The sequence below is a fragment of the Heliangelus exortis genome, chromosome 2 (assembly GCF_036169615.1).
Source record: "Heliangelus exortis chromosome 2, bHelExo1.hap1, whole genome shotgun sequence".
Classification (NCBI taxonomy): domain Eukaryota; kingdom Metazoa; phylum Chordata; class Aves; order Apodiformes; family Trochilidae; genus Heliangelus; species Heliangelus exortis.
The window spans coordinates 100,216,726-100,243,534 of record NC_092423.1 but is presented as its reverse complement, the minus strand read 5'-3'; the positions used below and the strand labels follow the sequence as shown (position 1 = coordinate 100,243,534).

Here is a 26,809-nt window from a genome sequence, read left to right as displayed (position 1 = left end):
ACTGTGGTATCCCACCTGTGTTGTGGTCTAGCAAAATGTCATGGAACAGTATGAAGAATTATATTCCTGTCAATGCATATGAAAGAAGGATTTTTTGTTAGAAGAGCAAGCATTGATACCTGTTGGCCCTGGGTAAGACTAATGACATTGGTAGGTTAAATATATAAACATAAAAAGAATAACATCCTTATTCTTCTCCTTCCTCCTCTTTTTTCCTTTTACTGATGCCATAGGTGCTGCTACTCGAAAACCAGACCCAGAACCTGAGAATCAGACTGACCATACTGTCAAAATTGCTGGAGTCATTGCAGGCATCTTGCTGTTCGTCATTATATTTCTGGGAGTTGTGCTGGTAATGAAGAAAAGGTGAGCAATTGGTTTATCTTTTCCATGTACATGTTCATATCACAGCATCTCCTGCAGAAGTTCTCAGTTTGATACTGGTGAAAATATCCAGACATCTTTGTGCTTTTTGGCACAGACTTCAGGAAGTATTTCTCCCTTCCACCTTTAAAGCTTTGCTGAGTTTTAATAACACTGCAATATCTGTTTCAGCCCTTAGCATTTTCTCTGAGTTAATGTTTGTGGCTTTGTTATAGAAGAAAAACAACTTGAGTTTAATGATTCTAGCACTTTATGCATTAGTACTGCATGGCAGACTCTAATAATAGAAGGGTATCTCTGTGCTGACAGTGTGAGTCTCCACTCTATTCAACAGATCAGATGAAAGGTAGATGAAGTGTCATTCTTCAATGTAAAAGAACTCCTCAGTCAAACAGGAGCTAGAGCTAAGGTAATTAGTGCTAAGAATGTGGTCTGTATTGTTATCCATAAACTTCATTCCCTGAAAAGAAATTAAAATTTTACAATGATGCTGAATGTTTCCCAGTGCTATTTCAGCACACACATGTATAGAGATTTTATTGCTTTGAGTATTATTTGAAAACCACTACAACGTTAGAAATACCTGTTTAAACTTGGTGACCTTTCTCAACACTGTAAAAGGAAAAATATCTCATAGCTAGGGAGGTGAAACAGGTAAGAAGAAATTCCATGTGATGTTAGAAGCTAGGTCTAGAATTGAAGAAATTCATTAGTAAATATAATCAAGTTTCTAGGTTGTATCCTGAGCAATGCAAGATTTGTAGCTGAATAAAAGGGGCTGGGAATGTGTGAGAGCTGTACAGAGGGGCTGGCTCATTAGTATTACCTTCCAAATCTGCCACAGTCTTCTTACTGTACTATAAACCCTCATTTCCTTGCCATTCACCCTGTGTCCATCCCCTTTTCTTCCTTTGCAAGAAATCTGGGCCTGATTTTGGTAATCCCAACACTATGTGATTGAAGTATATTTTAACCAGTTTGGCAGGCCTGGAGGTAGTTCATACCCCTGAGCTGCCTAAAATTCTTCCTGAATTTGAACAGTGGAGGTGCACAGTTAAGGAGGCAGCTGCCTGACAGTGCAGCAGGGCAGGCAAAAGCAGCAGCTGCTTCGGACTTTTGAAGACAGAGGCAGGGCCATGAGTTAGAAGGGCTCTGTGCAAAGAAAGATGAGCTGTGTCCAGGGCTGAGGGCCAGGTAAAGAGGTACACAAAGGCTACCTACCTACAAGAGGGAGGTAAAGTAGTCAAAAGCTACCCTACTAAAGAGACTGAATCTGAAGCCCCTGTCTGCAGAGGCAATGAAATTGACCCAGTAGCCAAATCTCAATAAAGTAAAGTGTGGCAGAGGTAAAGTCTGTTCTAACACTGGAGTACTTTTTTCTTTCCACTTCGGATTTTTTGCATCATTCATACCTTCAGTTTTAACAGTTGAACTCCCAAAGTCCTCCCTAGGGTCAGACACAGCATTTGATATGCAGGAAGGAAGGCTTCTTGAATTGTCTGGCTGCTCAATTCCTGACCAGCATTCATCACTCTCTTGCAGTTCTGACCCTCTCCTTAAGTGTTTGTGCCAAAGGTAGAATATATTCACCCAAAGGACACAAGTTCTTCTTAATCTTGAAGGGACAACATTACAAAATGATCTGAATAGTTTCAAAGTAAATAAGGTGTCAGGGTCTCTGGCTAAATGGATGCTGTACCAGCTCTTGCTTCTTTCTCTAGGGAGGAGCTTTTTGATAATCTTAATTGTTAGAGACAGGAAGGCTTGAATCCTAAGTGTTTGCATGTTAATTCAGAAGGATAGTTGGTTCCTTCTGTATACCATGGCACAGTAATTATTATTCATAGTAATTCTGTTGTTAGAAGAAAAGTGCATTACGTGAGCTTTTTTTAGGGTTTGGAATAAATCTGCTTGTGACAGAGATGAAACTATTGAAAATACAAGTCCAGGAACAAATTTGCCAAATACATAAAATTTCATTGTGTAGTATGCAAAGAATGACACCAATGACTTAAACATATGATTCTACAAACTTGAACAAAACAAACCATGAAAGGAGTTGAAGTGAATATTAAAAAGTAAGAACAGTTCATCTGTGTAACAGGATGTGACTAGGCTTTAATGAGAGTTTCAGGAGGTAGGTACGTCATATCCCAGACCTCTAAAACAGATGCTGCATCATAGAAGGTTTTGAATACAATTACTCCCATGACTTAAGCTAAAGATGAACCATTCGTTCAGTAGATTGTTATAGGTACATTAATTCACTATGCTACTGAGAGCTCCTATGGTTTCACCTTGGCTCAGTTACTGTGTATACATTATGCATTTGAAGAAAATGTATAAATCATTCTGCAAGCTTAGTATAACTGTAGTGTTTTCGCAGTTTTATGATATGTTAGGTGCTACTTTGTGAAACAGTCTTATCAAGCTAGGCTGTCATTTGACTCCTGCACTTGATCATTTTATTTTGTTCACTTTATCAGGAGTTTTACTGGCATGAAGATCTGATTGCAAAATCAAATAGCACCTTGTCATTCAGTGGCACCTCTCCCCTGAGAACCAGTTTCCTCTCTGCACTATTATGTGCAGACTCTTTGGACTACAGGGCTAAGTTTCACTACACTGATTCTACATGCTCTGAAACTTTTCTTTCTTGCAGTTGGCTACAGCAATATCTTATTCACACTCCACTGTCCCAGAGCATATCCTAAGGCACATACTGTGTGTTAACTCATTCTTTCATGGAAATGGGTCCTTGTAGACTTGATCTCTGTTCCTCAGCAGTAGATTAAATTGTCTCTGTCTCTGGGGCTTCATAGTGGTTAATTAACTAAATTTCGAACCATTTCTTTCCATTGTCAAGAGATTGAAAAGTAGTTTCACCATACATGGTAACCATTTCTTTATCCATCATATTCCTTTAATAGCCACTTCAGTTCAGCCAGCAACCATTCTTGGCTTGGTTGGTGCCAGGCACCACAGATTTTCATAAATTAACTTCTTTGATTTTAATTTTTTTAGACAAGACTCAAAGCAAAATTTTCAGTGAAGCAAAGATGTGTAGGCAGCAGGTGGCAGGACCTGCCGAGTAATGAGCTCAGTCGGTGCTCAGCCTCACCTGTGCCCAGTTAGGGTTGGCCCAAGTGCGCATGCTCAAAGATCAAGGGCCAATAAAAGGTGGGGCCTGAGACTGGCAAAGGGCTCACTCTGAAGCAGGTCAGCAGCCGTGCTGGTTGGAGGCCAGTCCTCTACTGATCCTGTCCTCACTCAGAGCCTATCATCGCTTCGAAGTTCATCTCCTGCTACATCTGGTGGAGAATGCGGGCATAGACTCTCGTCTAAACCCTCTTCTCTGAGTGAACTTCTCATCTTTCTTCCGGAACTCGAGAAATTAGGGTAAGAGAGACCCCTTTTTTCTCTTATTACTTACATTGCTAAGCCTCTTGTCAAAAGATGGGTCTTACTGCCAGTAAACCCACTGAAGCTGCCGCCACTGAAAAAATTGTGGCACAGGCAGAGAGCCAGGAACTCCTTGGCTCCCCAGGTCCTGCCACCTGCTGCCTACAAAGATGTGCTTTGGATATGGGGTTTGTCAAAGCAGTAGGTAGAGAGTTTTTGTAACTATCTATAGTCATTAGGTTTCCTGATTAATTTCACTATACAGTGGTCTTCTGAAGTAGTTAGGTTGTAAAATGGGACCCAGAGAGATAAGGTTGCCTTCAGTGTGTGGGATGGAGTCACCATTGAGTGAATGCCCTGACTAAGTAGGAACATCACGGGTGCTAAAATGTTTTCTGTGTAGATGCTCACACTTTGACTAAAGGAAACCAAATTTCTATGCCTGTCATCTGGGTCAGGGGAAGACTGTTGGTGCTTTCTTGTTTTCCTCCTCACTTGGTTGTTCAAAATTCTTTAAGTGTTCTGTTCTATCTTATCCATTCAACCACATTCCTACACGAAGATGTCATGTAATGCAGGCTAGCAACCTGCAAGGTTTTCTTAATAAAATATGGTAATATCAGTGAGATGACTCTTCTCTCTTAAGTTAGAATATTGCTGGTAGGTTTTCCTCTGTGCTCTTTCCTTCAGCTGTGCCCTGAATCTCTCATGTAAGAGTTAATACAAAGTCAGTGAAACCAATTCATGTGTTTCCACACTTGGTCCACAATAAAGTGGATTTTTAATCTGATCTTGAATGTTAAATCTCAATCAAGGTCCTTTCTGAGTCTTTGATATACCTGCATAGGACTTTATTAAAAATAAAATAAGTAAATAAATGATGCAGCAAGTAAATTCACCTTTAGGTCAACTTAAAGTAGACCAGTGTAAAATGAGAACTGTTGCCACAACCTTTGGAAAAGCAATAGCAATTACATCAAAGCTTACTGCTGTATTCTTTCTGGTTTTACTTTTTTTTATATATTTCATTTCAGCTAAGTTTAAAAAGTATGCAGAAGTTGCAGTATCAGATTTACTGTTTCAAGGTATGCTCTAAAAGTATATATGTCTTTGGGCAGCCATTTTTTTCAGGGCTAGGATATTGCTGCAGCAGTAGGGGTTCAGTAAGGAACTGGTTATCAAAATGTAATTACATTGGCTTTGGCTACAGTTGGAGAATGGACTTTTTCTGATCATTGCATTTATCCATAAAAAAAAAAGTTATTTTATTTTGCCTAGCCTTAATTTCTGTTTTCAGTTGTCTCTATGCTTGAACCTTCCTGTAGTTTCTAATGTAATTGTGGCATCTGTTTAATTCAAGAGTCTCAGGTTCTTGGCAGTGGATAAGGAAGGCTTTTACACTCACTCAGTGGAGCTGTGCTGGGAAAACATTATTCTCATTCCCTGATAGCAAATCAGGCTAAGTTATACACCTTTGCCAACAATTTAAAGTGGCTAGGATAGAAACTGGAGATAATAGGACTGAAGGAAAACTGCTGTCTTCTTCCAGTGCTACACCTGAATGTTGCTTTTCCTTCCTGCCCAGCTACAAAAGGGAGACTGTGGTAATTATACATTTCCATAAGTCTTCCCTTTTAGTGGGAAAACCTTCCTGGAGCCAGCTGCATTGGTTTTGATACATTTTATATTGGGAACTTATTCTGAAAGTGATATTTATGAAATTTATTTGTCTTCACTCCTGTCAGATAGAATAGAGAATTTCATTATCACTATATATAGAAACAATTTCTTGACATAAAATAAAATCTCCAGGGGAAAGTGACTGACTGAAGAGCCATGCACAGAAAATTCAGCCAAGGTTAGCCAAAATCTTTGGGTCACTCTCTTTAACATAAAAAAACTTTTCATACACAGAGAAGTTTGTATACATTGTGTAGCAAATGAAATGGAACATGTCCCTATTTCTTTAAAAAGCTCAATCTTTTCAATTACGAACGGTGCTTTTGCATGTGGTCTGAGGACTTGAAACTCTAAAATCTGTTTCTGTAGGTTTTTAATTTATTCTTTTTACCTGTTATTTTCAGTGTCTGGTGTTCTTCAGTGTCAAAAATCATAGTGTTCTTTCTCAAGGACTGCTATTTGGAAAATCTTACAACTGTAACAATATAAAAATAACTGGAGCGTGAGACTTTTAATTTTTCCCATCTTGAACAAATTTTTAATGAGACATTTACACAAATTAAAGCTCCTGGATTTTTAGCATTTTTTTCATAAGGTGTAATCTATCATTATAACATATTTGGCAGAATTCTTCTCATAAGTACCAGCAAAGCTTAACTGATTAATTGTATGTATTGTTGTTTGTCAAATTATTATGCATCTTTTAGAAGTATGAGAGCATTTGTACTAATTATATTAAGTCTCTGTTGTGGCAACATATGGCAAGAAACAGGGTTGGCAGTGTCATGAGATTGTAAATGAAAGTGAGAGAATGAGTAATTCTGAAAAGAAGGGCAGGAGGATATATAATTAGGACTGAATCAGAAAACAACCCCTTTCTAGTAGAGCAGGTAAGTTGATCTGCTTTGACAGGAACTGATCTTGTCCTCCTTACTGAGGGCAGTGGGAGGGGTGCTGGTGGAAGGAGTGTTTTGTGACTTTCCCCTTACTCTAATTTTAGATACATATCTTAAAACTCAATTTCAGCAAGTGTGTATATTTGCAGATGTGCCACGTGATTAGACATGAAGTATCTAGCCTCTTATATTTGAACAATACTGCTTGCAGTAGAAAAGTGGGAATAAAAACTGGGAAATATTTCTAACGGCATCTTCACACAAAGAAGATGAGAGAGAAAATTTGATGAAAGCCTAGTTTTCAAAGGCATGCCTGAAGCATGTAGCTAGAGGCAACTTAATGTTAGTTATAGTCCTTTGCAAGGCCTGTTTACATGTTTCTTCTGTAGTCAAAGGGCTGTATGTATGTGCTGTAAAAATCACAAATGCCTACATGTTCCTTTCAGTCTTTTATCTTACCAAAATGTGAATGCAACTTGACATTCTGCTCAGAGATATTTTAAGATCTCCAGCCTCTTTTTAATTGCAGTCAATATATGGAATTCATTTAGGTCTGAACTTGCCCCTTTTGGAGAGTTGCGGTCCTGCTTGTAGCAGGCTTATAACAGAGGAGAGAGAGTGCAAAGCAAAAGAGTGTAGCTGGAGGGTTTCTATAGTTTGTTCTCATGCAGAACATGTCTGGGTGAAGGATCTAGGTGTGTAAGAGGTGATGGAGGAAACGCTGACTGGGTCCATGTTTCTCAAGATGATGGTGCTAGGTCTCCAGCTTGTTCTCTGGGACATTCACCTGGGCAGAAATAATTACAGGATCAGTTATTGCTTTTTCCTCTGGCACATGGGGAAATACCACCATGATCATTTTAGCCAGCAAGGATAGCCTTTTTATCCGCATGACAAGTAATTTTTTTCTTCTGAATTTAAGTAGGGCTAAAAAAGGCTGAGAAGTTAAAAAGCTGTGGCCACTGATTTGTTCCCTGTGGAAACAAGTTCTAGTCCTTCCAATGACAGGACTGATTTTTTTAAATAAAGAAATAGATATCCAAATATTCTACAGTACTGTAGCTATAAGAGAAGCTACTGAATATATGTTCTGAACTTCTGCCTTGTTAAACTTCTGGCACCATGTTAGTAGATCCATGTCCTCTTGCTAATTCAGTTGAGATGCAGTTGGAGGTGTTTTATCACTTTAATTCGGGAGTGGTTTTGTGTGTTGTATATGCAGAGATAGATGTACATTAAATACCTAACATTACTTTAAGGTGGTTTGATTTAACAGTTGGAGATGCATTATATATTGTATTGCTTAAAGTTGTATGGAGATTGGATATGTCCTCTGTCTGCTCCAGACACATTGCATGGTATATCCAGATATGCATTCTTGCATTTGTGTCACCAGTTCTGGTCTCATTTTCATCTTGATTCTTCATACATTAATATTTGGCTTTTCTTTCCTTCCATTTCATCTTTTCCACACTGCCTAATCCTTCCACCATCATGGCAGAAGAAGCTATCACTCCTACACTTATTACCTGTAAGTAACTTCTTTGTCATCAGAGACACACTTTCTGCCATGTTGTTCCATGCATAACTTGTGAATGCTAATACTGAAAGTTTCTCTCTAAAAACAAACTTTGTAGAAGTTTTACCAAAAAAAAAACCAAAAAAAACACAACAAACCAACATGGTCAATATTGTAATTAAATATTTAGCTTTATAGCAGTTTCTTATGCCTCATACTGTGCATTAGAGTCCTGCATATCATTATTTAACCAATTTTCTTAGCTGAAAAGTAATGGGTATAAATATCACTACCATGTCTATGAGAAATTTGTGCCTAAGTAACTATTTTTAGAATATTTAGTGGTTTCTTTCTCATTCTTTCTGTTGAAAATATAGCAACAGTTAGACATGTACAAGCATTTCAATTTGTTGCTGTGTACATATTACTACTTTTTCATGAATAATGATCATGCACAAATGTCATGAGTTACAATTACTGGAGTGGATTTAATAGGAGACAGCACTAAAAAATGAGGATAAGCTGAAGCATAACTTTCAGTAAGTAATAACTTTTCATTTTGATACAGTCCTTAGTAATACCATTATATGATTCTTTATTTACCCAAAGCCTTTGTTTCATTCTCTGCTGTCATCAAGTGATGAATGAGAAGGGTTCTTCTGTGAATTTAGTAAATCCCTTTCTCAGGCTGTTCACCTTTTTTCGCTTTCAAGTACAAGGAGTACGTGACAGTTTTTGGATTAAGAAAATATTTGGGGTCTTGCTTAGTTGTGAAATTAGATGCATTTAAGTTTGCTTAATCTTGTTAACCAGCAGCCAAAAACAGCAGTCCAGTAGATATCTCTTCTTTGAAGCTCAGGCTTAAAACTCTTGGGAAAGCAGGAGTTATTTTTATATAGTTACAGAAAATGGGGTGCTGCTTGCATGAGACAGACTGAAGTACTGGTTTTCAGGTACATATGGTAATAGCATGCTCTTTAAAGGAATACATTTTAAGTAATGTCTTTTTATTAAAAACAATATTAAGTTTTTCGTTCCTTTTTAGTTGCTCTTCAGTCTTTTTCGGTAAATATTTTTTCTATTAATATTTGGAAAAAACATCAAACATTCATTTATAGAAAAAATTCATAAATGTTTTCCATTCTGAAAACATGGTAAGCAGAATCATGCTCTAAATGAATTAGAGCAACTAAACTATAAACCTCTTAGTTGAAATTCCCTAAGACTTCTGAATGTACTTAAACTGTTCATTTACTTGGTAATTCAGTTTTACTATAACATTATTTGACACTTTGTATGTAGTACACTTTTAAAAAATGTTTTCTAAAAGCACTGTATTAATGTGAAGGTCAGAAAATATTATCATTCCCACAGATACGGTATTTCAAAAATTGTTTCTGCTCACAGGAGAAAAAGACCATATTTTCAATGACATAGGCCTTCAAAAAATCAGTTGGGAACCATTTAAATGTTGTTTTTAAAATGTCAAAAGAGTGTAATATAGTAAGTCATATAGTATGTTGCTTCCATAATAAGTAAATGTTTAAATTAATATTTCAATGTGAGTCATATCTCAAGTCTAAGTCAAAAAACAAAATTGAAACAATGGAACATTAAATGAAAGATTATTTCATTATTCAGATAAATCAGATTATATATATTTTTCTCTTCCACTGAACAAAAATAGCAATAGAAAATACATTAATTGAAATGTTTCTGTAGGTTTTGCAAACAGATTTTGTCCCCTGTCCTGCACACATATTGACTGTTAATGGTGGATGGAATAGGGCTCTTGATTGTGTGCAATTGTGTGATTGTGTGCATTGAATTCAAGAAAAGACCTGTCTTTTTGTTAATTTGATGCAAATTTAGTAAATTTGTATTTTGGGTACATTAATTCTTCCAAAATAAATTGTGTAGTCTTGAGTAGATATCGGTTTGCTCCCTGTCTGGCAAAAGAAATAGACTCCTCAAAGGAACAGACAATATCAGCCCCCAGTAGGAGAAGATACTTTGGACCAGATTCTCCACCTGTTTATGCACCATGCAATTTCAGTGAAATTGGTGGAAATCTTAGATGAATGAAGAGTTCATTCCAGTTTTATTTTTAGCTGAGGAAGTTGGTATGGATTATAAAATGGTCTGTATTTTGAGAAACATAATTTGAAGTACTCTGCCATTGCTAATTTACCACTTCTATACTGAGTATCGTATTCAGATTTACTGATTAGTCATTGTAAATGCAAGCTGTGACATCCAAGCAAGCATCTATGCACTGAAATAGTTATTGTCTTGTGAGCTGCTTTCCTTATGAGCTGAAGGCTCCTTTGCCCTAGTAGAGTGCAATCTCTAGACCCATCCTAAATTAAAATTAAAAAAGAAAAACTTGGCAGATGCCTAGATCTGCTGATGAATCACTGGAGGTGGACCTACAGCTGTGCATATTTGGCAGAGAATTATTTCCATTTTGTCTTGTGTTTACTAGTCAGCCAGTCAAGAGACATTACAGAAAAGAAGTTGAGCATTGCTACTGAGAATTATGCTTCTTGTTAATAGGCTTAAGTGCCTCTCCCAGTGCCTTTCCTCCCACTCTCACTTTCCTGTGAACTGATGTATTTTTTACATTTCACCTCAGCCAGGCAGCAGTTGTTTTTTTTCTATCTGGCCATGAGTTCTTTTGTTCTTAAGATTAGAGCAAACTTAACAATTCTCCTTAACTCTGCAGCAGGTCTTTTGCCCATTGCTGTCTGTTCCAGGTAGGAATAAAGAGATTGGAGCTGGTGTTGTTAGTGACACTTGTAATGACTGCTGTTCTCAGCAGGGCAGCCAGTGCTGGCATGGCTCTGCTTTCTCCTTACACATTTTCTGATGGGCAGAATCCCTGCAACATTGGCCAGGGAAGGAAAAATACATTAATAGTTTACTGTGTAATTATGGTTAAATGAGATAGACAAGCCTGTCATTGAGGTGACAACAACTACCACTGTGCTGTCAGATGGTCATTAACTTCTATATCTGAGATTTTCCTTTTGATAAAGGTTCTGCCCTTGGAGATCATTGATCATTAGTGAGAAGCTAACAGAGTTAGATTCATGCAAATTCAAGCACCAGATGAACAAAATGAGTGTTTGGACCATCTCAGTTTAAATGAGACAATGACACCTGATACAGAGCTTGGGGAACTCAATTTACCCCAAATTCTGGGGCAGATAGTTTTAGTTTTAGCTGTTACAAGTTGCTTTCCAGAAAAGCTTTCATTACATTGCTAAAAGTAGGGTGTGTGCCCTATTAAAATACAAAGTTGTGAAGGTTAGCTGCTCATGTCCCTCAGTTTGAACTTGATATCAAAATGGGATGTTATGGTTATTATTGAAATTAAATACTTACATAATAACAGTACTGCACAGAAGTTAAGTGCATAATGTGCTATTTTTGTGCCTTTTCACAGGTCATTTCGACTTGTGAAAGGTGAAATAGGGAAGTAGTAGACAATTAATGCCTGGTATTAGAAAAGAGTAAGTAATGTTGATCTTAATGGTATAAAATCTGATATGGTCTGTCCCAGCACTAATCATCTAGTTAGGTGACTAAGGACAGAGGTGCATCACAGGTACAACTTACTTATGGAAGCCCCAATCCAGAAGCCTAATACGATGTTGAAAAATTTTAAAAAATAGACTCTATAGGACTAGAGATCCTGTTGGTTAGTACTTCGTATATGACTCAGGGGAGAAAATACCTCCTACAAGAGGATGAATTTTACAAACACCATCTTTTTCATATTAATCTTAAAGGTCTTTTCAAAGCAGAACAATTCTGTGATATGTGAAATGTGAATAAAACCATATGCTCTTATTCATGAGAAATTGATAATTTGAAGCCCAGTTAAAGTCACTTGCTTGTGTATCAGACAAGCTCAGGAGCCTGAGAGTCTGTTTTCAGTTTAGTTATCTCTGTACCTGGCTTTGCTAGCATATTTTCAGTGCTGGCTTCTGGAGCTCTCTACAGAGACTTAGTTTGTGGCTCATTTCCACAGTCCAATTGCAGCTGACCTACTACCTATGACAGAAAGCACAAGATTGACAGGTTTGCAAAATGACCCTAATAATCAGAGTCATAAAATTTCCAAACAGGTTTTGGGTTTTTTTTGATAATTCCACTAAATATGCAGTGGTTGGTCACATCGTTAACTTCTGTAGGAATCTGAAAATAGTGAGAGAGGTTAGAAGCAGTCCTGTATTATCAACTATAGCTGTCCCTGGAACAAGAGACAGGTTCATCAGTTTGTGTCTTGCAGGTGGAGGAGAGCCCTGAGCAGAAAAACATGGATGTCTTTGAACTGTTTGATGTGTTTAATCTGTTAGACTAAGCCTGTGATCTCCTCTGGATCTTTAATTATGCATAGTTACATAGCCTGGTATCATAGAATCATGTAACCCAAAATAAACATGGATTTCTCTAACTGTCTTGTGAACTAGACTTAAATTATTTGGCCACGTCCCATGATTTTTGTTGCATCTCTTTTACTTAATGACCATTGCTGAAAAATGCATTAGTGGGCTATGTGCCATATACTTTTAGTACAGAGGCATGATCTCTAGCTTTCATGTGGATATACTAAGCAAACTCAGAACTAGAAATTTACTTTTTAGTCAAAATACACCACATCTTTAAAAAAAAAATCTGTCTGAAGTTACTATTTCTTATACTGATTCCCTGTATCTTCTGATTCTTTTGTATCTGATTGTATTGCTTTGTAGCCAAGGCTTACATTCCCATTTCTCTGTAAAAAAAAATTGATTATTTCCTTAACATTCAGACCACCAGTAAGTAAGTCTGGGGTTTTTTTTATTTTATTAGTTCTCTCTGAAGTTTGTGAGCCCTCCAGGGAAGTGATATGACTATATGAAATAGCTTTTGTGAGGTGCAACAGAGATCAGATCATTGATGTGGAGGAATAGCTGTTTTAGGCATGTTTAGATACTCACACCAAAATATGTTTCCAATAGCTGCACGTAGGAAACCCACAGTTATTTCTAAAGTTACTCAGACTGTTCAAAACCATATTAGCCCAGATGTGTTGAGGGAGAAACCATGATATGCAATGTGCTTCAAGTTTTGTTTTCTCAAAATAAATGGGTACTACAGAGTGAGTGAGGTGAAGTATCAGAAATGATTGATTGCTATACTGATCACACAATCACACTTAGTTACTGTCCTTGCTCCCTCAGTGTCAAGCAGTAAATTTGCAAATGAGCTGGGATTTGGAGAGTTTCAGTGCTTATTTTGCAAAGGTACCAGGCATGTAGTGTGTAAACCAATGTAACTGTAGGAAAAATAAATGCTTATGAAGTCCAGAGTTGTCTGGGTTCTTTCCACGTTAAGAAAAGCTTTGTCTTGCTTTTCTAAACTAAGATACGAGGATTTGGATTGAATGATGGTATTGCTTGTAGAAATTGTAGATTCTGTATAGTCTGGTAGGATAAACTCAAAAACCTATCTTTATTATGTATAACACCGAGACATGATACATGCATTTGGGAGGGGTAGAGAAGGTAGGGGCAGGTATGTCCCTACTGTGTCTTGTTCAGCTATGGAATCAGTTTACCAGGGTGGACTGTCCTCTCTAGAAAATTTTCCATTGAAATAATTCCTCAATGAGCCCATTTACGTTGTTTGTAGCTTCTAAAAATACTTGGTTCCCAAATCAGTCATGCTTACTGTCAACAGTAGTCATTCTAGGCACTGAGATTTTGCCATTACCTACCATTACTGTTGAATTAAATTTTCAAAGAGACTGGAAAGGTGTGATTCATGCATTATTTTTTAGCCTGAAATTGCATTTCAGTATATGCAGATAGCTCAGCATTGCCTTCAGATTCTCTTTTTAAATATCCAAATAGAAAGGAGATTTTTCATTATTTACTGTTAATATTTATTGTGCATGTGGAGTAATGACATTGGAAACTCACTTTCTCTAAACCCCAGACCTGCCATTACACTTTGTGTGACTGTAAATGCGTTAATAGTAAAGAAGCTACTCACTTAAGGATTTATGTTGCTAAAGGTCTGTATTTTTTCTAAAAGATTGAAGTTAGTTTTCAAAATGGTTTAATGAAATATTGAACTGGTAACAGAAGACGTCTGCAAAAGGTGGGACTCAAAGAAATAAGGTGAATGGTGCCTTGTATCTGTATTATGCCTGGAATCAAGGGGGACAAGTAGCAGTAAAAATACTTGAAGAAAAAGGAGTAAAATAAATCGTAGGGTGAATCTAGTCTAAGTCACAGTTTTAATCTCTTCTGTGATACAGGTAAGAACAACTGTAACAGGATGTTTGTGTCTGTTGAGTGATGACGGCAAAAGGCACTGAGGTGTTGTACTCATTAGTATTGAAATAACTTCTACTGGCTGATTATATTTTTGTTTGAGCCTTTTATCTGTAACTCTTCACTGACCCCTAAATTGCATAGGAGATACATTGACTGAAATACCTCCTATCTGGAGGGGTTATGGCCAGGTTAATGATAATCCACTTCAAGGTAGCATCTGTCAGTGTTCACTTTTAATTTCACAATGAAAATGTTCTAATCTTGGCTTCTTTCCCTTCTCCTTTTCATTTATTTTCTTATCTGTCTTATCCTATTTTATTCCTGGAGCTCCCTTAAAGTCTAGACTGCCAGCTCCCTGGAGGGAAAAGCAGTGGCCATTTGCTTTCCATAGTGTCTAGCTGGCCAAAGTTATAATTCATTTCCAAATTTTCTTTCTGACATTCTTCTTGGTTGCTGTTTTTCTGCAATGAATTACCTAACTCTGGCATGAGAAAAGAAGTAGCCATGCCTCAGCTGCTTTCTTCTACCACTCCTGGTCACTGTGGCCCTCTGCCTCCATTTGTGAGAGTCTTCAAGAACTCAATCTGATCAAGATACTAATTTCAGGGCAATAGCCCACATGCAAAATGTAGCTAGGAAGATGATATCAGCTGTGAAATTGAGCCTCACAAAAACTAATTAAGCAGGGAAACAGCAGAACAGGCTGTGCAGTGTGCTTACAAACCCAGCAAAGCCTGCCATTTCATCAGTCCCAGACACCCAGTTGCAAAAGAAAAAATTTTACAAGACATAGTTATTAGAATCATGGCTCTCTTTCACTTGCGGTTTTATTATTACCTCTATTATTATTATTATTATTAAACCATAGCATCTAGTATATGCTACAGAGAAAAATCTGTAAGACTGTTGAAAAAGTCTTCTGTAATTCTTGTTGGTACCTGTGCCAACCATGCAGCAGCACTGATCCAAATAAAATGAGGTAGTAGCTGGAGATGAGCAGAATTTTGTAGGGCTTGTGCCAGGTACTACCTCCTCCTGTGAGTACTGAGTTGGTGAACATAAACAAGGACATTTTAAAGTGTTCTCTTTTTAGTAGCTGAAGCTCAGGACTGCTTCTGCCTTTGATCTGAGATCCCTTGGTGAGACACTGAACAAAATGTCTAAGGGTATCTACGTGATACTTGGTTCACCTGCAGAGGCAGTTAGCTCATCTCCTCCCTCATTCCCCAATTTCTCTGATCATTAGGACACAGGATGGAGCTACCAGAGGCATCTCTGTCTTGTCTGAAGGAAAGACAAAGCAAAACATTAGTTAACTTGTGCATTTCACAGTTCTACAGGAAACAGAAGATCATCTGGTTTAGACCAGATGTGCCACTCTGCATCTCTCATTACAAGGTGACGTGTTCTTTACTCATGCTTGGTGATGTCTGTAGCCAAAAGTTGGTCTACCAGCATGGATTTGGACAACATGTTCATATTTAGTGTAATAATGCATGCATGCTGCCCATAGGAAGTAACAGTTTAGATAGGCTAGACATATTGCAGTTTGCTTAAAGAAGTGTATTGGATTATGCTGTAGGTATAATGCCCTGGAGTCCAAGGAGGCCAGTGGCATCCTGGCATGCATTAAGAAGACTGCAGCCAGCAGGTCAGAAGTTATCTTCCCCCTCTACTCTGACCTAAAAAAACAAACAAAAAAAGCCAACAAAAAAAACCAAAAAAACAAAAAAACCAAAAAACCAACCAAACAAAAAAAACCCACAAAAACACCAAAAAAAAAAAAAAAACAAACAAAAAACACCAAACAAACAAACAAAAAAAAAAAAAAAAAGAAAATACAAGAAAGAGATTCAGCAAGGGGCTATGGGGACTGAAGCATCTCTCTTATGATGCAAGGCTGAGAAACCTGGATCTCTTTAGCCTGGATAAGAGTGAGAGGGAATCTTATCAATGCTGATAAATAGCTTAAGGATGCCAGGAGGGTGGGACTATACTCTTCTCAGTGGTGCCCATCTACATGATGAGGGCTAACAGGCACAAGCTGGAACACAAGATGTTCCACCTTAAGGGTGCTTTATCAGGGAAGTTGGACTAGATGATCTCCAAAGGTCCCTTCCAACACCTACCATTCTGTGAATGTACAATAATGGAATGTATTTTGCAGTTTATGGTCCTATTAGGCAATTGTTAGTGGAAGGGTCACTTCAAAGGGACTATGTTAGTGGTTTAGAACCTGTTTGCAAAAGCAGATGGAATACTGGGTGCTTTACATTTACTGAGATTTTTAAGGTGAGATTGTCATGTTTGTGGCACTTAATAAAATAAAGCTCTTAGCCATGACATCCAGGTGCTACTGGCAGTAGAATCTTACATTTTGCTTACTGAATAAGGAGAAGTCTTATCTACATTTGATGATCCAGATCAAGATTAGGGAATATACTTTAATTACAGAGAAGAAGAGAAACACATAATGATGTTAGTAAAGTGTCAGGGATTATCTACTGTATGCTTAAGAAAAATAAATTAAAAGGAGAACAAGATGCATTGGTTGCATGTTGAGTCCTAATGCAGGTTCCCAGTAAGAATGTGTTTTGGTTTTTTCTGAAGAAATTACTGCAGTTTCAGCTGCCATTTGTTGGAACCCAAAGCACTGTAAGCCTATTTTAAGGCAAGAGTACTGTGTATTCACAGAAGTGTCTTATCCAGTTCTCTGTCCACAAAGAGTTTTATCTTTATGCTTCCATGTCTCCTGAGACTTAGCACACACTGCCTGGTAATGTGTTCTTCACATTCTACAGTCTCTCTCAAAAGAACCTGTAGAAGGGGAGACAAATACGAAAATGTCTGCATACTCTTCTGCTACTGTGTAACCTTTTTGGGTGGTTCTTTTGACTCTTGATATTTACTAAAAGGCTTTTCTTAGATAAATGCACTCTGTAAGAACATTTAACACAATAAAATTAAGGAAAGGATGAGTTAAATGTCTGAATGAGATTTTTGCATTGGAGATTTTTTCTTTATTTTCCTGGGAAAACAATGAGCTAGTTTTACTTGTTCGTTTTTTCTTATCTAAAATTTGATTTTGCTAAGGCTTTAAAAATAGTCATCTCCAGGTTGTAAGTTAGTGTGCAATATATTATGTTCAAAAAAGAAAAAAAAATCTTCAATTGAAAATTATGTCACCGTGGAAGCTGCAATATAACATTAATTATAAGAAGTATAGTTCAGTACCCACAGCACTATGTATTTACTTATATCAAAACGAGGTAGTGCTTACTGTATTAAGAATAGTTTTTCATTGTATGATTGCCTGTTGTTCTTTGAATCATAACCTTCACTCGTTTCTTTAATTTAGGAGAAAAAGCCATTAAACATAGATACTTCCTGAAAGTGTGTGCTGCATGAAAGCTTTAATTAAATCTACAAGTAAAGCTTTAAAAGAACAAGAATCAAATTAATTGCAACAAGGACCATGCATTTATTTCTGTGACAGGCCTTGGCGTGTTAGAGAAAAGGCAATCTGTGTACCCTTATCTGAATTAGTAAACTCAATATCACTTTTCATTAGCATGGTAGGTCATTGCCATGCATCTTTGGTGTGACACTGTTTACATGTTAATGACCTCACAAATAGACTCTGTTCCAAATGGTTTGCAGCACTAGAAGGTTGTAAATCCATGAAGTGGAATAAACTGTCCTCTGCTTTCTGCATCATTGCTTCTTGTGAGTTCCCCTCCAGACTGGGCTTCATAATTAGGCAGCAGTATAATTAAGGCAAATTCGAAAATGCAAATAGGGCTAAAGGATTTATAGCTGATTATGGTTGTTACAGCATACCTGAAATAAATTAATTTCTAAGCACTGCTATTAGCTGACTTCTCAATTATTTGGAGTCTTGAAGTAGGAAGTATTGTTCACAAAATATGTTACAAGTTAGTGAGTGTGAGTCCATGGTCATGTATTCATATTACAAAGTGCTGACAAAGCCATAAAAAAACCCACAAAAAGATCCAGTAGAACATGTTGCTTTAGTTTTTTGATGTATGATTGGTTTGTATTAGATGAGATTTTTAAGGTTGTAGAAATACTTTTTCCCCACCATATAATGTAATGAAATCAGCATGCTCCCTAAAATCGTATCCTTAAAGAAAATGTCATATTTACATCTGGTAAATTGAGTAGGCACTGGAAAGCTTCACTGCTTTAACATCTCGGGATGATAAAACTGGTATCAAATGAGTAAAACAAACTCAGCATAAGCACTTAAATTTGATTGTCTAAAATATCTAAAATGAGGACTGTTCTGATATCCTGCTGTGTAAACTCATTTGTGTCCTGAATTTCCTCAGTTCCCATTGACCTTAGAATGCTGCAGAATCTGGTCCCATTGAATTTTGGTTGTTTCAGCCCTGGCATAACAAGAAGCTCATTTTTCACTCATCATATGCGGCATATGCTTGGTATTGCAACACATATACCCTGTGGTTCTGCCTGCAAGAACCTTGAGATTTGCTTTGCAGACAGAGAGTAATGGTTTCTCCTTTAGTTGCTCACCAAATATGCAAAGTAAGTTTAATTATATGCTGTCCAACCCTCTCTGCTACATATTTTTCCATTTACTGGTTCTGGGTGAAGTATATACTTTCTACGTGCAGAGGTTGCTAGTAAGTGTACAGTGCCCCTGAAAGCATTTATGGCTAATCTTGCCCTCAGCATGCATAATGTAGCTAAGTATTAATTAAAGGTTAAAGACTAGGGATCCATCTTTTCTCTGCCTGATGAATAGTGGAATATTTTGCATGGGATCGGGCACTACATTCAATGGGACAGAATTGCTCAGATGCTGCAAAACCAAACTACATGAGATTAAAATATGAGACTCCATATTTTCTCACAGCACAGCAAGGGACTAATAAATCACTGTCTTGTGTTGTGGAATGAATTAGATGTTTTACTGTGTTGCTTATAAATATGGAACGCTGCAAGGCACTCATAGGTAGAATGTGGAATTTCATAAGGGGCTCTTTTTTTGTCCTACATACTGACTTCTGAAAATTCTCTGTGGCCTACTTGTATATTTTGCTACTGAAGACAAGAGAGAGAGAGAGTTCTGGCAAGGCAAATGTCTCAGACCCCAATAACAGCCAATCAAAGCAGATTTTGATTACTTATAAATATTGCCATGACTGCTGCCATGCAATATAAGAGAAATTAACTGGTAAGTGATAGAGCTGTGGTGGCAGATAAACAACTTGGCTGTTCATTGAAAACCTGTGTTTGTAGGACTACAATTTCCCTGGAATTTCCAGAGTTTTTTAAATTTAAAGCTACTGCAAAGCTTCTCATACCAGAAAGAACTCTAATTTCAAATCTTTGAAGTTGTCCTTTCAGAAATACTGATGTTCTCTTCTTTCTTGTAGGCTTCTTTGAGGCATAAAATCTGATAGTAGATCTTTTTAAATAGGCTTCCAAGAAAAGAGCATGGATTATAAGAGGTCTCTTTTCTGCCTTCAGTTTGCTTACAGAAGATCTTAAACCTTTCGGTGCCATATTCTCCGTATTAATTAAATTCTGATTGCTATTAAATGCTGCAAAGCAATGGTGTCAGGGCTACTGCAGATCTGATCACTAGAGAGGTGGAATGCTTCATGCTTCTCTTATCATCATTTGGAGTTCAGAAAATTCAATCTTAACATTTCCAAGTAGAAATCGAGCACTGCTTGAAAACGTATAGTGGAATATTAGTAGCTGAAAGTTATTGTTGGAGACAGCTAAGACAGGATTAGCCACATGTACTTGCAGAAACACATGTTCTCTTGTGAGTAGCCCTTGCAAAAGCACCAGGGGAGGTGTAAAGTGTTTTCTCTGACAGTAGCTTCTTTGACATTTCAGTGGCTGTAGAGCTGCCTCCTTTCCCATAGTAGGAGTAATCAGCCTTTGAGCTTTACTGCTTGAACTCTTGTGCATGTGCATTACTCTTTTGACACACCAGAAAAATCATTATTTAAAGCCCAGATACCGCAGAGGTGGGTTCCTTGGATAAAGGTGTGAAAACAGTAAAACAGAGTTATACAATAATGTAGAATCTCATGATTTTCAGGAGTGCATAAATAAAATAGACTGCACTGTACCACTTAGAGTCCAATCATTTGCTGTCTGATAGAAGAAATCAATAGCCATAGGGTGAAAATAAGATGGAAAAGGTCATATGATTTACTTACAGAGGGGTTTTGCTATGATTAAAGAAGATCAGCAGTAAGTCAAGCAACAAGATCAAGTTACTGACCTTCAGAAAGTGAAATTATCCTCAATGGTAAAAAAAGGCTACTGTCTGCTACGAGTACTCCAAGATATGGTGCTCTTTGTTAATCAAACCTTTCATTTTTGGCTATGGACTGCATATAACTGCTGTTCTGATTATTTACAGAGGAATGCACATGATTAGCACAGGATACTTTCTCTTACTTCCCTTTTCCTTTCAGTTCCAACTGCTTTTAAGTAACCCAAGAAATGCCTGCTGCAGTTCCATTAAAGTCCTATCTAATTGGACACTGTTTTCATATTTTGTTGTAAACAGCTTCATCTAGGTGGTGCTGTTTTCTGCATTACTTAATCCCTTGTAGATGTTTCCAATCATTACATTATTGCCTAGTGGGTTAAAAATATTGGCAGCAGTTTAACATTTTGGTCATGTGATTCTCCCTTTTTAATGTTGGCTCTATTTTCCTTTTGTGGACATTCTTGGAAGCGTATTTTTTCCTGTTGTGTCCTGCCAGAGTCAGAGTCCAATGAAAATCTAGGCTAAGTTTATAATGTAGGATTTTTGTAATATGGCTTTTGCATTTGACTAACCATGGAGAACCTAGACTTCTAAAATCAAATCGATTCTATTTCTGGAAGTCTTTTAATATGGGTGAGGAAGCGCGGTGGTCCCAAAAGTTGTAAAACCCTGTAAAAAGTCTCTTTATGTTATTTTGTTAGTTGTGAATTTTCTGCAGATAAAATGTTTTTCAGTATCTGAGAGCCAAGAAATGCATATAGGTAGATAGATAGATAGATAAATAGATAGTTAATCAGTTAGTTAGCTATGTATAAATCGAAGTGACTAACCAGGAATGAAAACACAGCAGTGGTGGCCACTGTACTGGTTCATGATTTCTGATCAGTCACCAAAAGTTCAAAGTTTAATTGGCCTGTCTTTATCTTCCCCTTATCTCATTAGCCTCTGCAGTACTTCTGATCCAGGGTTTTCCTGTTGGGGTCTTCACCATATATGTTAATGCAGATCTTTTCTGTTTTTTGACAAAAGGCATCTCCAGGCATATTTACCATATGTCATTTTAGTAACCTCTGTATGCTTGGTTTCCATTTGGTGTTGAGAAATGTTCACTTTGTAGATGTTACAGCAGGCTGCAGCAGAATGGCTTTGCCTTTCTGAGGAAAGACAGTGTTGGGCTGTCTTTTTGTTGTTTTGCCAGAGTAGGTTGAGTATTTAAGACAGTGCTCTAGTTACAAGGAAACAAGAAATAGTTAAATGGTTACTCAGACTTAATAAATTTTGGAGTGGCATCATCCACTCAGAACTGAGTAATCCTTGAGAAATTGGATTGAGATCCTAAGTAGAACTATGTCAGATGATATTTCTTCAGTATCAACTAACAAAATGTTAATGCTGTGGTTCATCCTACTCTCTGCAAGCTGATGTTTTACTGCGTTATGTCCTACAGTGATAATGTCACCTCTAAAGAAAAAAATCTTTTCTTTCCTTGTCTGTCCAGGGTCAGTAAAAAGGTGAATACTAGTTTGTGCCATGTGCATGCAAGTTTTCACTCAGAAATGAGATGTTAAAGACAGGCTGAATAGACAAGAAAATGTCCTAGAAGTTAAGATGCAGTTTGTTTGCCCTTGCTTTAGCTAGTGAGAGTGATTTGACAGCTGTACTTTGTAGTTTCTTCCTTCTGGAGCATGTGATCATGCTTTGATAGCAACCCTTAATCTATTATTAATGCAGTTGTATGTAGATCAAAACTAAAGATCCTTAGTCACGTCAGAAAGTAATGTGAGTCTATTTTTATACCATTTGTATCTGAAGTGAAAGAAATGTAGTGCCAGAGTACTAATATCAGGTCTTTTATACCTCTGTACCTCCTTGCAAACTGTAATCTGAAACTCTGTAGATATGAGTGTACATGTACCCTGCACAATTAACCTCAGGTTTTTGTCCCAAGAATTAGTAAGTAAGAGCCTTTTTTGACTCTTCCATTTGCTGATTTTTGAACTGCAGTTTTTTGTCAATCTTTGAGGAAGAAAAATTGAGAATATTTCGAGGGATTCTTCCTACCCATCTAGTTGCCAACATTGTGGTGGTAATCAATATACAACCACTTTTAAAATTCAAGGATTTTTATTTTAATTAAAATTAATTTAGTCAATGTCTGTGCATCCACACGGCTGCTGAGGCTACTGAGCATTCCTGGGTACTTCAGTGTAGCCATGAGCTGGGAGACAGCTGTATACTTTGTCAAGGAACCAATGTGCACCAGCTAAGGAAAATAAGTGACCAGGGAGGCCAAGCAGAGAATGAAAATATCTGTGAGACTGAGGTTTTACTTTCAATAGAAGGAAAATCTCTGAAAATCCTCAGTGGACAGTGTCTCAGATGCTGACCATTTTCCCTCACAACAAAACACCCACAAGTATCCATGTGAGAGAAATAATTCGCAGGTACCATATGGACTGCCCTTGGTGATACAGCAGCAAAGGCATGATGTGGGAGGAAAAGTAAGAGGGATCCTTCTCTTTGACCCAGTGCCCACAAACCTTGTCACAGCATTGTGCAAGGCAGTCACACTTCTAGTATTGCTGAAGTGGGGATGAGTACAGCAGGAACCTGAGACCTGTGACCTGTTGTGGCTTCCTGTGATACTCCAAGTTCCTCTTTTTCCATGTGACATAAAAAGCTTCAGAGAAACAGGTGGCAGAGGGCCACAGAAGCTTCAGGATGGCCCGGATTTTAAGTTGCAGCTCTCAGTGATTTAGTCCCTAACATACAGCAACAAGACATTCTGTTATTACATTCTGCCTTTGCAAATGCAAGGGGACAGGACAGTGTTATGTTTCCTTCACATCTAGTCAGCTCTCCTAGAAGACAGCGTCATATCTTCTATTTGTCATATTGGAAAATTTCCTAAATAGTTAATTTACCAATGAAATATAGACATTTAAACATAGTTGTATTTTATTCCTCCTATATGCATCTTGAAGTTTCTATACAGATGGCATTTTTAAACATATCTAATAGCTATTAAAATATTCCCATGCCTTATTTCTTTTGAATATCTCTTTACCAAGCCTGTCAGCTTTTCATCTCTGAAGCTAAAAATAAATGTTTATACAGAAATCAGAAGAGATTGAAATTATGGGTTGATTCACAAATAGAAGAAATCACACAGCTTTCATTAATTATTCCATGGATACTTTTGTTTGTGGAAGTGGTGCATTAGCATCTATTTTTTTCAATCCTGAGGAAAGTATAGTAACTGAAAACATGAGATTAGAGAGAAATAAGCCACAGTTGTACATTGCATTTAGTCAGAGGAAATATCACTTTTTGTGTTACACTGAAAGAGGTATTGCATGTCCACAGCTGGAATTTTTGCTACCCTTTATTGTAGCAGCAGCAGCTGCCATTTTTCTGTTCCATAGCATTAAAACAACCCATAATTTTGCAGCAAATTCTGCCAGAAATGTGCATGTGAATACTGATACTGTATACTGAACCAAGCCTCTAAATCCTTTTGTATTTCTGTGCAGCATCTAGAAAGCTAAAGGAAATTGCATTTTGTTGATGTGGAACAATAATGGTACAAAATCATATTCTTGTGACATTTTCAGATAACTTAATGAGGAGTAAGAAGGATGAGTACTTACCAAGTAAATAACAATGCAGCCATAAGGCAAGCAAAGAGCACTCAACTTCAGTCCTATCAGTGACCCTGCAATCAAAGATGATGTACATTTTCAGACGCATTTTTCATATCATTATTTAGTTACATATAATAATAAGGTTAAAAGTGTGACAGATGAACCATCTTCCAGAAATTAAGTTGATCTAGAAGTATAGCAGGCTGGATTTCTGGAACAAGTTCCATTGAAGATTTGCAAAAGAATGACGTTTCATGAAGAACATGAAAAGCAAAGCTAGAAGCAGCATTCCATATCTCAGTCTGCTATTGACATAAAAAATGTTTGAGCCAAATGTGTCCTTCAGCCTTCAGCTGTTCATTTTTTATGTATGTGCAGCTTACACATGCTGCACTTCTTATATTCGATGCTCAATTTTCCCCCAAATATAAGAGCATTGACTACAGGGACAGAGAATTCTTGACTCTCAGTACTGTACCTAACTATTATTTATGAAATTTTTCCTTTTTACTCCATACAAATAAATGCACTACTATATCAGGCATCTAATGATTACTCTCACATATGCAATTATGCCAAACAGATCTGAGATAAACAAAGCAGAACTGCAAACAAACCTCATATTAAGCCAGCTCTTACTCCTAGCAAAGAAACTGACCACCTTTCTGAAAAGACATTAAATTGCAGAAAAGCTGAACCCAGATAGCACAAGTTGTTAAGAAAAGCAGCCTACCGTGACAATTTTGTAGTACTGGTTTATTTTGACACCAACTATTTTTCTCTAAATAACTGTCAGTGAATTCATATTCACCTGATATTTACTCTCATTATACAGCTGGAAGTTAAAAGGCTATTTCTAAAGCCATGTGTCTGTATGTCATCTTCCAGCTATCCTTAGTCCTTTATGCTTTAACTTTTTTGCTGAACACCTCACTTTACTTTGCAGACATTCACAGCACTTGGTGATACGGTAAGGCTGTAGTGTGTTCTCCTCGAGATTATTTTTTCTATTGCTTGGAAAACAGGTAATTATTCAAAGACCAGTTGCTTAAATGGTATTTTCACATTAAATATGTTTGTATTTTTATGTCAGCTGAGTGGAAACTGAATTTTTTAAAAAATTTTATTTGGGGGCTGAATGGCAGTAGATATTGAACAAAAAGAAGAGGACTCCAAAATGAATCAATTTATGATCACAGAATCATGGAAACATAGAACGGTTTGGGCTGGAAGGGATCTTAAATATCATCCAGTTCCATCCCCCCTGCCATGGGTACAGATGCCTCTCACTAGACCAGGTTGCTCAAAGCCCCATCCAGCCTGGCCTTGAACACTCCCAGGGAGGGGGCATCCACAGCTTCTCTGGGCAACCTCTTCCAGTCTCTCACCACCCTCATAGGAGAGAATTTCTTCCTAATGTCTAACCTAAATCTACTCTCTCTCAGTTTAAAACTGTTACCCCTCATCCTATCACTACATGCCCTTGTAACAAGTCCCTCCCCAGCTTTTTGAAGGCCCCTTCAGGTACCAGTAGGCCCCTATGAGGTCTCCCTGGAGCCTTCTCTTGTCCAGGCTGAACAACCCCAACTCTCTCAGTCTGTCTTCATAGGAGAGGTGCTCCGGCCCTCTGATCATCTCTGTGGCCTTTCTCTGGACTTGCTCCAATGGCTCCATGTCCTCCTTATGTTTCATAAACTTATGTAATACCACAGTCAATATCTGTCCTATTAGAAAGGAACAAAGCAAAGAGTAGGATGACTTCCATCCATTCTATTATGAACTACAAGGGTGTAATATGATGGAAAAAACCCACAAGCTGTTTTATGAACAGGAACTCCTTGACTTATCTAAAGTAGCAGTGGTTATTTATTAGAGCTTGTTTATTTGCTATGCTTGTAGTAGAAGAGTTGTTTCTTGCCCACTCAGTCTCAAAATAGTATAGGTAAGAAGAAAGACTGCTGCAGCTGAGAAGTACCAGCCTCTTGCATCTGGTGAGAGTTAATCTGTAACTCAGTCTGTAGTGGAACTTCTGTGGTACTTTATTTTAGAGGTTTATTTTGTGGAAATAGGGCTCTTCCTGCACTCTACTGTGTTAGCGGCATGTACTTACAGTGATGGCCTTAAATATATGGCACATGCAACCATAATCAAATCACTTTATCTCATTTATAGTATTTAAGCAACCAAGGATTACATTCTGGTCTAGCCATTACTTCTTTACAAGTCCAAATTTCATTTTGACATAGGTGGTAAAAGGGAAAGTGGGTTTTATTTCTTTGTGCCCAATTTGTATCTTTATACTGTATGTATTTGAGTGCATTATCAACTCTGATAGACAAAGATCCCATTTTTGAAGGAAAAAAATATGTTCAGGAGAATTCTTAATTGATTTTGACTGCATTAGAAATATTTGGCTGAGCCCAGTCACACCAAGAGATGCTTTCTTATTAGGGTTTTTTTTCCCAGTCAGTTGAAAAGGCAAGGGAAATATTTTTTCTGAGTATTTTTCTCCCCCAGGACTGAAGTACCAGCTATACAGATTCCCACCAAACATTCAGACTCCTAGAGGGGAAGTCAGTACTCTCCTCTGGGATAAACCACACTGGCAATATGTAAGCTGATTAGAAGGAGCATTGCACTATGAGGCCCTGAACCCGAATTGCTCCCTG

General features: G+C 37.5%; 1 protein-coding gene across 12 annotated transcripts in view; it reads left to right on the top strand.

The window, feature by feature from the left end:
* Positions 1–26,809, top strand: part of PTPRM (protein tyrosine phosphatase receptor type M) — a 470,301-nt gene that overhangs the window by 315,816 nt on the left and 127,676 nt on the right. For 7 of the 12 annotated variants that reach the window (XM_071737188.1, XM_071737187.1, XM_071737185.1 and 4 more), the window contains one exon: positions 234–366. In XM_071737188.1, the coding sequence (XP_071593289.1) occupies positions 234–366 (133 nt within the window). Of the gene's footprint in view, positions 1–233; positions 367–7,863; positions 7,894–26,809 lie in introns of all 12 variants that reach the window. The other 5 variants (XM_071737183.1, XM_071737189.1, XM_071737191.1 and 2 more) reach the window with 1 other exon arrangement.